Here is a 10,881-nt window from a genome sequence, read left to right as displayed (position 1 = left end):
TCCAACAAATCATGAAAAATTAGGTTTCAATTTTTGTTCAAGACAGTGCAGATTTCTGACATTTTGTGTAATTTAAGCATGTAACAATGATTGTTTTCTAACAAAAAGCAGTGGGAAACTTAATTTAGACTTGTGTTTGTAAATGAACCGTCCCATGTTGTGTAGCTTTCTGGATTTTATATTTATTGGGCTACATATTTAATATACAGGCTATACAGTACATAAGATCAAAACTCACATGTTTTGTGTAACTAAAGTGTATAATTATGTGAGCTACAGACAATAATTAAGTTACAGACTATATTTATATGAAAAACGTGTATACTTACTGCATTTGAATTATTTTAACCACATGTAACCACCTGCATAGGTGTTTGAAAAAAAAGGCTTTGATTTTGCCACCCCATTTGATGTCTTTGCCACCCTCATGCCACCCTAAGACAATTTCTCTAGATTCGCCCCTGAGTAAATGTACTTACATAACTATACAAGCACAAATCCTCCAGGAACTTGACTTTCATTTTCATAAGTTCCTTCCCCTGCGTCTTAAAACACGGAAGTCACGTGACCATTCAGTCGCTTTGCTTCCTGTTTACTTCGGGATAGGGGCAGTAACATCTGACAGCTACCGTGTGTATATAAGCTATATGTTTCCCGGTGCCGTCGGTTTTAACGCTCTGAAGATGTTGCGTTTGTGTTTTCTGCTGCTGTGTTACAGCGCGGCTCCGCTTACTGCGGCACCGACTGGAAGACGTTACCTGGCGAGCACAGGTGAGCGAGAGCCCCGAAAACCTCCACCGTTAGCGACTTTGCGCTATTTATATCTTGTGTTACTATCCAGGGACTCAAAAACTTATAGTCCTCTGAACTGTGCAACGCACAGCTTTTTTCTCTCTGATAGAATTCATGCAACAAAATAGAAAACATGAAATATAAAGGTGGGAATTTTCTTATCTTTCATTTAGACACAAGACATGGTGGGTTTGAATTTAGGGTGAATATTTGCAGTTAAAGTTATATATTATATATATTTGGTGAAAACTTTACAATTGAAGACTGCTATTAAGTTAATATACAGTATATATAAGCCTTGTAACTATGACCTCAGATACATTGAGCTCACAAATCAAAATAAAATAGTCACTGACGCTGACAGGGAAAGAAATGCTAGTCTGTAATTCTAGTATTGGATGGGCTTATTATTCTTCTCAATTAAATCAAGTGGTTTAAATTATTTTTTGCATTTTGCATTTACATTTTCATAAAAAAAATAAAATAAAATATCTTTAAAAATCAAACAGATTTTTAATTTGGTTCCATTCTAATTTCTGTTTTTGGTCATTCACCATCACTTCATCTGTCCAGGGAGGTTTTGGCACATCACAGACCTCCACCTGGACCCCTCCTACCACCTGACCACAGACCCCAAGAAGGTTTGTTATTCCTCCAAAGGAGTTCCTGCCACCAATCCCGGCCTGTATGGAGACTTCCTGTGCGACTCACCTTTCCGCCTCATTGAGTCCGCCTTCACTAACATGGCATCGTTCACACAGCCAGAGGACTTCATCATTTGGACTGGGTTGGTACTCGGATGAGGGAGAGAGAGTCTTTATTTTAGCTTTAAAAGGCTTTGCTGTGTTGCCTTCATGCAAATTGTGGGTTAACACAGATTCATTTTTTTCAGACTTGTGATTTACAGATTATAGAAACCATAGAAGTGTTTTTGGATTGGTTTCACATCCCCATCCTACAGTGCAGCAGCAGTCATGTACTTCTGTGTGAAAGTATGTGATCTGTACTTTTTGGGCTAAAAGATTGAGGATGTTTGTTAGAAGAAATTTTTTACTGTTATATTAGTAATAGTAAAAACAGAGACGTTCGAGGTAGATCACAATTTTATATGGCCCATATTTTCTTTCTCAGATGTTGTAACAGCTCGTGTATATAGTGCCATTACTAATTCAAGATTTCAGTTCATCCCATATCTTGATTCATTTTCAAATAGTTGCAAAACTAAAGACATTTTTAGCTTCAGCTGTTCTTGCCACATAAAATTAAGACTGATTATAACATTTTACTACTTAACATTACCGTAAGTTTAGTTCACAGTATCTAAGAGTATGAGGACAACAGTACTCTCTTTATGGAAACTCAGACTCAGGGAAAAATATATTTGATCATATTTATATAGAAATCTTTCTATAATTGTAAAATGTGAATTTTAGAGCGTTACTGCAGTCTGTTTATTCATCAAAATCACCCAGTGTATCAACATTGATATATTCAGTTTGCAGCGCGATACTAAGTTTCATGTAATTATACATTTAAAACACTCCGCTTGTGAACAATCTCTTTTAAAGCCACAGCTTTGGAAACCCTAACAAAAAGTGGTGGTGGTGTCATGTTAGAACTACATGTTCTTAACAGTAAGTTAGTCTTCACCTCTTATATAGTTAGGAGCTCGAGGTTACAGGAACCATTTCCAGTTTAACCACTAGTTCCACATTGTTCCAGTCAACACAGTCGATTATCAGTCCTGTTCCTCAAACCTGAGATGTTTTTATGACACATTGCGAAACAGTGACAAATTTGTGACAGTAAACCCTTTTGCACAACTCAGCCATGCTCAGGGATTTTCCTGTCCCAAATATATATAGAAATTAGTTAAAACGAATCAGAACTATTAAATAGGATTGATAATAGTATTGATATCATTAAAATCATATCGGTGTTCATATCAGTTACATGAACCTGTAGCAAGGTGTTCGAGGCTAAGTTTGATAAACATTCTGCCGGGATCTGTTTGTCCTTTTTTTCTCTAAAGTCACATCATGCTAAGTTGTACACCATCAGAATTAATAGAGATTTTAATGTTTAAGTTTATTTTTTTAATCTTCTTTGACTTGTCACCAGTACCTAGTAGTGGTTTGGAGAGTTAAAGAGGTGACATAATTATGTTTGTGATTAGTTCAGAATTTCCATTGTCAAAAGTTTTTCTGTAAGAAATACACCAACCATAGATGCCTTCATGCGACTCAACAGGAAAAGTATCACTTCCTGAGATGTTATCTGGCTCACATCTCATTAGAAAAACCCACAATTTGTTTTCCTTTTGTGGGTTTTTTTGTGAGCGCCACATGGGCCTCATCCATCACGTGATCAGAATAGAGTGCTGTGAAAAGTGTTTGCCCTCTTCCTGATTTTATTTTTGGCGCATGTGTCACATTAGACACAAATAACCTGAGTAAACACAAAATGCAGTTTTTTTAAATGATGATTTCATTAATTAAGGGAAACAAAGATGACCTAATAACTGGTTATGCCTTTACTGCAAGAACTGCAGTCAGATGTTTGTCATAAGTGGCAATAAGCCTTTCACATCACAGAGGAGGAATTTTGGCCCTCCCCGCTTTGCAGAATTGTTTTAATTCAGGTATATTGGAGCGTTTCCGGGTGTGAAAACAGAAACATGGCAATTACTTTTTAATAGATGTTTAATGAAGTTTGATTGTCACTTGAGCTAAAATGCTGAATCTTACAATTTTATTTTCTCATGAATAAATAAACAAGTGCAATTATTTCAGAGTGCCTACTGAAATAGTACTGATTAAAATCATGCAATCCCAGTCAAGCACTGAAGCTCCAGGTCTGAGAGATGAGCAGAAGTTATCTACTCACTGTGAAAAGTAGCATTAAAGGGAGCTCTGCATGCTTTATAAGAGGTTAAAATAATTAGAGTGAACCAATGTTCACTACACTGCGATAGTGACACAGGATAAGTAAGCGTAGTTCTAAGCGTCAGTCTCAGCAGAATTGCACTCATGCACCTTTTTAATAATCTGCAGCTAATCAGCTAAGCCAGGAATTCATAGGCTTATTAAACGTGCTTAAGAGAACGGCTTGGCACTTAAAACTTAAAAAGACTCCCTGGGGTGGAGGATTAAGTTACTGTGCAAGCAGATTTGTGCTTTATGCTGTTGTTATTGGGCTTTGCAGCACAAGTTTGCCATTTCACTTAATGGGGAATCCATTGTACAGAGGAATTTACAACATGTTTGCAATATTGGACAAGCCAAGCATGTTTGGAACATATTCCAATGTTATGGGAATTTAGTCCTGTTAGGAAGTTGGTGGGTTTTCCAGATTTCTGCTGAAGAAATGATGACTGAGCTGCTCCCAGTGACTTTAACTCACTGCAGTTACTGTTCTCACGTTTTAATCTTCATTACTGAAGCATTTTATTGTAATAAGCCAAAACAAGACAAGCCATGTTGTTTTTTAATAACAGACAAATACTGAATTGTTTTCTCCACCTTAATTTTTCCTTTTTGAGGGGTTCTAATATCATAGTTTTGTCACTGCTGTCAGGAAAACTGTACGATTAGAAATAGATAACGTCAGTAGACAGTAGATTAAGACTAAATCAGTAGGAAATCAATGACCTGATCTCATTTTAAATATTCTGCTATCATGACTGATCATTCAGTTGCTCTGTATTTTTTTTAAGTAGCATTTTAAAAAAAGTTAAAAAGCAAAGGTTGATCACCATTCATTCAGATAATTTAAGCAACCAAATGTTGGGATCACCATGTGTCTAGATGTCTTATTTTACTTTGTCTGCATTTCACTGCAAATAAAGTGAAATAACTGGATTTTATTTTCCCCTTTCAGTGACAGCCCACCTCACGTCCCTCCAGATGAGCTCTCTACAGACATAGTCATCCAGGTCATCAGTAACATGACCCAGACCATCAGACAGCACTTCCCCAACCTGACAGTCTACCCTGCAGTTGGAAATCATGACTACTGGCCTCAGGTGACTTTATACAAGTAGACAGCAAGCAGTATCTCAAGCTTTACACGGAGAGCAGTGATGATTTTTGCTCCACTAATGTTCGTCTGATGCATCAGGTTCTGGGGATAAAATGAAAGTGTAATTTAAAAATGAGTTGCTGTATGAAGCATTTTAGTTTATGCTCCCATTTTTTTTGCAGAAGTAAATGAGGGAAGTTTTCTTATACAGACTATGAGCATGCTTTAACTCATTTATGTGGTTGGGTAACATCCATCAGTATTTTCAGTTTTCAAGGGTTTATTTTACAATAAGGCTCCATTTAATTTAACAGAAACACTGTGGTACAAGAATTACATGCATATAGCCCCAGTAATAACAGTGGGTGATACCAGCTGACGTATATGTGAGATGTCAGGTTGCATTTCACATTTTTAATAACCTACTTTTGGAATAACAATGTATCATTGCTCATCATTGTTCTTAGGACCAGATGCCAACCTCCACTAATGCCATCTACAAAGCTGCTGCCCAGTTCTGGAAACTCTGGCTGCATGATGACGCTCTGCTAACACTCTCACAAGGTACATCAGTCACCACATGTCAGACCAACAAATTCAAAACTTTTCTCTGCATTTTAAAGCTTCAACTCTTACTGCTGTGCATTTAATGTAGCCTGACTTCTAAATGGGTAGGTACAGGGTATATACCAGCCCAAACTTCTGAGAACTGTAAAGTTCCCACATGAAGAAATGAGGAAGTTAGAAAACCACTGACCTTTGGCATGTGCTGATGAATACCCTTTGATCCAGCAAGTGTTGCAATTCAGGAAGTTAATGTAAAGTGCAACACGGTGCATACATATGTAAAGGTTTGATGATGAATCAGTCAAGCTTTTTTGGGTAATTGCTCAGAAAATGTGAATGTAGTGGACTTCTCTCAAGCGAACCTTTGTTTGATGCGTGAAACAATCTGTGCAGTGAGCATGTGCAGTTGATTCTGTAAAACTGGAATAAAGCCATGCATAAAGCATGTCATTCAAAAGCTCAGTGTGTGGCATGACGTTAGGTGTAGCCTTCATTTTGTTCCTTGTTCTGTTTTTGCAGGTGGTTTCTATTCACAGCTTGCTAAGCCTGGTTTGCGGGTTGTTAGTCTCAATACGATCCTTTACTATAGTCCCAATAATGTCACACAGAACATGACAGACCCTGCGGGGCAGTTTGAGTGGCTGGAAAAAACTTTGGAGAAAGCTGCTGAGAATCGCGAAAAGGTTTACAAGTTTCTACTGCAAACATTTTTTTGTCATATTAATCACCATAGTGATCATCATATTGATCTATATGAAAGATGCCGGATGGTTAAATATATCTGTGGTTAAATATGCCTTACTTTTCTCTGTAGGTGTACATCATAGGCCATGTGCCAGTCGGGTTCCTGCCCTTTGCCAGAAACATCACAGCTATAAGAGAGAACTACAACGAGAGGCTGGTCACCATCTTTAGGAAGTACAGTCATGTGATTGCAGGACATTTCTACGGACACACTCACAGAGACAGCATCATGGTGCTGCTGGACAAACAAGGTGTGAGAAAATATCAATCAGTTTCTTTAATAATGGAGTTTAATATGTTTCTTCCAAGTGCGGTATCACCTTTTCGTTTTTAAGCACTTGTCATTTTTAAAAATGTATCGCAAACCAGTTGTGAGCAAGCAAACTTCCTCTCTAGATAAAACGTGAAAAGACAGACAATCTGCTGACTTCCTTAAGGAAAGGAATCACCGAAATGTTCTTATTTTGTTTTTCTCTTTTTCTGTAGGTCAACCTGTGAATTCTCTATTTGTGTCACCGGCTGTTACACCGATCAAAAATCTTGCGGAGCTCTACTCCAATAACCCATCTTTCCGCATGTACTTGTACAACAACAAGGATTACACTATGCTGGTAAGGAGCTCTGGTCCTACTATCTGCCCATAACTCAATATCTTATTATTGTTCAGATTAAGCAAATGCCTCGGTTTTTAAAATGGTTTAAATATAAAACGAGCAAAGACGTATGCAAACATCTTTATGTGATAAAAGATTGTTGTGCACATTATTACAAAATCATGGCAGTTAGTCACCCATGAAAGTGTGGTTTAGTGATGTTTAGTAATGATGGATGTGGTAAAACTTATAGAAGGGTTGGGCCACCATCAGTTTAACTGCCAGAAATGCTGCTGATATATATTCAATAAATATACATTATTTGCAGACCAACCAAGGTTCATCTTGGACCTTAGATTTTTTTATTGGCATTCTAGTCATTAAATAAATGTGCAAAGACGTTTGGAGGTTTTAAAACAAAGAACAGGAAAAGGCCGTCAGCAGTCAGAAAAAACACAGTATTCTGTCACTGCATATTGTAGCAATAACATTTCCCATTCATATAATTAACAAAAGTCATAGTGTAAACCACAGGTGTCAAACTCCAGGCCTCGAGTGTCCTTGATCCAACACAGCTGATTTAAATGGCTAAATTATCACCTCAACATGTCTTGAAGTTCTCCAGAAGCCTGGTAATGAACTAATAATTTGATTCAGGTGTGTTGAAACAGGGTGATATCTAAAACCTGCGGGACACCGGCCCTCGAGGCCTGGAGTTCAACACCCCTGGTGTAAACCATTAAAGGCAAAAAACAAAAATGTCCATCTGATATTCTGGAAACCATCAACTGAACACCTAAAGGCAGCGGTAACAATCGTGAAATCATTTGTTACATGAGCAATACATCTCTTAAACTAACAGATTGGCTGTGACAGGTTGGACAGATCAGTGGTACAGTTGGGAAAAGGACTTGCTATTCTGGGGACCAGTGAAATCCTGGGGAGTTTCACAATTAAAGCATAAAAACTTAAAAGGAAAGAGTGTAGGAATGCAAAAGAAAGATGAAAACTGTTCAAGCTGGAAAGCAGATGACAAATTTAGGTCAAACTACAAAAGTCCCGCGCTCCAACACCTACTCTAACTTTTATCTCATTGCTCAAAAACTGAAGCCGAAGTCCTTCTTAATGATTTATCACGGTGTCAATCAGCACACAAAAAACTGTTTGTGGCATTCAAAAAGACTCAAAGACTATTTTCTTTCTTCTCTTTCGCTCCCTTTTTTGGTGCCTTTCTCTTTCTCTCTGAAGGATATCTGGCAGTACTATTTGAATCTGACGGAAGCCAATGAGAAACAAAGATCAGACTGGACGCTTGAATATATCATGACTGAGGCTTTTGGACTGACTGACCTGCAGCCACAAAGTTTACTCCAGCTGGGCCTGAGTTTTATGCTGCCGCAGACAAAAAGCTTTGATAAGTATTTTAACCACTTCATGGTCAGCTACAACGACAGCATCATCTGTGATGGAATATGTAAGGTCAGCCAGGTGTGTTCTGTGCTCTTTCTGGACCAGCTGTCCTACTCCAGATGTGTAAAGGGCGATGAACGGACATCCACATGAAGGGTCTTTGAGTGATTTTTCTCAGGAGCCAATAAGACTTCAGTGTTTTTATGATTTCAGACATATTATATTTAAAAAAAAAAAAAAGGGGGAAATTCAGTGCACTGATTAAAGTCATAGTATAGCATAGTTTAAATGATTTATCAATATTGAATTTTTGATAATAATATTCTGAAGTATTACATTTTGCAAACTAGATGAATGAAGTCAGAAAAAGGGAAGCACCATATAATGCCTATGCTGCTTAACATATATTTATATATTTCCCTAAAGAAATGCAGGGATAACTTTTTTTTAGGGATATTTTTTTCACCTATTTAATTGTATAAATCTGCAAACATATGCAGATGGGGTCAGGACCAAAAGGTGATAGTAGATAAATGACTGACAATACAGAAAATACAGTCATTCATACATAATGATGATACTGAATTGCTGGTGTCTCATGTCTGTAGTCTCTAAGAACAAAAAAGAACCTCAAACTCGTCTGTGTGTTTATTCTGAGAGGGTGGAGGACGTTAATTGTAGCTCCTAGCTCCATCATGCAAGTTTATTCCATGTAGTCCTTGCACTAATCGATTACAGCCAAACTTTGGATTAAATGCTGCCAAATGTCACCCATCACTTGAGTTTATTGTGTTGATTAATCATGCATACTTGAAATATTTCAGAGGAAAATTTAAATGAAATCCTTTAGATCTAAAGAAGGACAGCTCTGCTGTAAATGAGGAAAAAGATTCAGCTGTAGTCTTATGGAGATGTAAATCCAGCTTTTGTTGGCTTACGTTTATATTCTTCTATTAGCTACAACTGATTAGTCAAATCTGGTTTTGATGTATATGTTAGTGTACCAGGTCACCAAAAAAAACTTTAATTGCATAAACTATACAAATTGCTCCATACAGGAACATTAAAGACATTCAGTTTAGTCACAACTTTCATTAATAAAATCACAAGATTAACATAAGATTTAAAAGTTTGAAAATTATGTTTTTTTTGGGGGTTTTTAAATTTATTTTGTTAAACTTTTTGATTGTCTGACAAATTCTGACTATACAAGACTAAACCTGTCACATTATCCACTCCTTAATGTTGCATAAACCAGGAGTTTATTCTTCTATTGAAACGCATGCTTTAAATTTAATACCCTTAAAAGAACACCGAATTATAAAACATGTACAGTAAAAATGTACTGTATGAGAAATGTATCTACCCTGGGTAAAATGTGCATGAATGATGGCATGTTGAGCTGCTGCTTCAGAATGGAATAGCACCAGATGACTTGTCTTGTTACATGTAAGAGAAAATCTTGATTTCCTTTTAATGATTATTTTTCTATTAAATAAAACTCTTTATTCAAAAGTTCCATTGACTGTATTGTCCTTGTTTTCACAGGCAGGTTAATAGAGTACTAGCTGTTGCAGTTAATGAAATAAAAAAGAAGCTGAGCTGCAACTTTTAAGAGTGGCTAACTTGAAAGTGACACTTAAACTTGTGCTGGCTAGTTCATCTCTGCAGGAGGGGCGCAGGAACGACGGCTAAGCCCGGATGACCTTCATACTCCCTCCCACCATTAGCCCATGATTTTATTCTTCTCTTGTTCAAACTTTCCAGAAACTCCTCTTGTTTCTCAGCCTCCACTTCAAGCATTTGCCCCTCTCTTCTTCTCACCCCCCTCCCAACTCTTTTGTCCCTTTTCCTCCCTCCTCCAATGTTGATTACACCTCTGCTAAAGATTCACAGCACTTTTTTTTTCAATCTGGGTTTTTCCTGGCTCAGATTGAGCCTTTGAGAGTAGACTACAATCAGTCTGTATACAATAAAAACAATGACTCTGTGTTACCTTATTTCACAGTAACATTTTTGAACTCCTGAGTAACTTTTTTAAGCTCCTCATAATTTCTCTTATATTCTGTCCGGAGTTTAGAAAATATTCTTGGGCAGTGAATGTGTACTCTGTGTTATTGTTAAACCTTTCCCCCTCATGTGCCTCTTTGCCATTATTATTCCTGACCAACCCCTGCCTCCCCCCACTCAGTGCCTGACAGGACGTAACCGTGGAGACAGAGTTGGTGGAGAGCATGGCGATGGAGAGGACTCCATTGCCACGGCAACATGAGTACAGCTCCCAGTCCTGTGAATTCACTCTTTCAGTCACTTTTGTTGGCAGTTATTTAACTACTGAATTGCCAGGCAGATGAAGTCTGCAGTGGAGTATGCAACACTGTCTGAACTTAAGACAACTAAAGGCGAGTTAAAATAGGAGATGATCTCTGAAGGGTTCAGTCAGTGGAATGAATTTCAATGAATTGGTGTGAGGTCACAAAATATATTCTTCTAAATTGCATTATTTATGTGTTGTACTTACCAAATTACATAATGTGTAAATTGCCAAACAATAAATAAATAAGATTCCCTCCACTGGGTATCAAAAATGATCCCTAAGAGGAAGAAGAGAAATAGGAGACACCAAGCAAGCATGGAGCCAAGTACATCAGTCTGTAGTCTGAGTCTCATAGTTTTGATTATAGTACCCATAAGACCCAAATTACTAGTTTGTGAAGGGAGTACTACACACTGCAATATGAAAGCTGTGTTTTCT

At 37.5% G+C, this 10,881-nt stretch overlaps 1 protein-coding gene across 1 annotated transcript; it reads left to right on the top strand.

Annotated features, from left to right (window-relative positions):
• The first annotated feature begins 572 nt into the window (after positions 1-572).
• smpdl3a (sphingomyelin phosphodiesterase acid like 3A) lies at positions 573-9,644 on the top strand. Its single transcript, XM_005949574.3, has 8 exons — positions 573-771; positions 1,366-1,579; positions 4,672-4,816; positions 5,280-5,376; positions 5,899-6,062; positions 6,194-6,374; positions 6,610-6,734; positions 7,965-9,644. The coding sequence occupies exons 1-8, from the start codon at positions 648-650 to the stop codon at positions 8,277-8,279; spliced, it is 1,365 nt and encodes a 454-aa protein (XP_005949636.1). The 5' UTR covers positions 573-647; the 3' UTR covers positions 8,280-9,644.
• Positions 9,645-10,881: the final 1,237 nt, after the last annotated feature.

The sequence above is a fragment of the Haplochromis burtoni genome, unplaced genomic scaffold (genome assembly GCF_018398535.1).
Source record: "Haplochromis burtoni strain Fernald_Lab_line unplaced genomic scaffold, NCSU_Asbu1 Contig_659, whole genome shotgun sequence".
In the NCBI taxonomy this organism is placed as follows: domain Eukaryota; kingdom Metazoa; phylum Chordata; class Actinopteri; order Cichliformes; family Cichlidae; genus Haplochromis; species Haplochromis burtoni.
Note: the sequence above shows the minus strand (reverse complement) of the source record. Positions and strands in the feature narration are given on the sequence as shown.

Coding starts and splice junctions, on each gene's coding strand:
- smpdl3a (XM_005949574.3), top strand. CDS start 648: ATGTTTCCCGGTGCCGTCGGTTTTAACGCTCTGAAGATGTTGCGTTTG. Junction 1,580..4,671: donor GACTTCATCATTTGGACTGG/GTTGGTACTCGG, acceptor TTCCCCTTTCAG/TGACAGCCCACCTCACGTCC. Junction 6,063..6,193: donor CTGCTGAGAATCGCGAAAAG/GTTTACAAGTTT, acceptor TTTTCTCTGTAG/GTGTACATCATAGGCCATGT.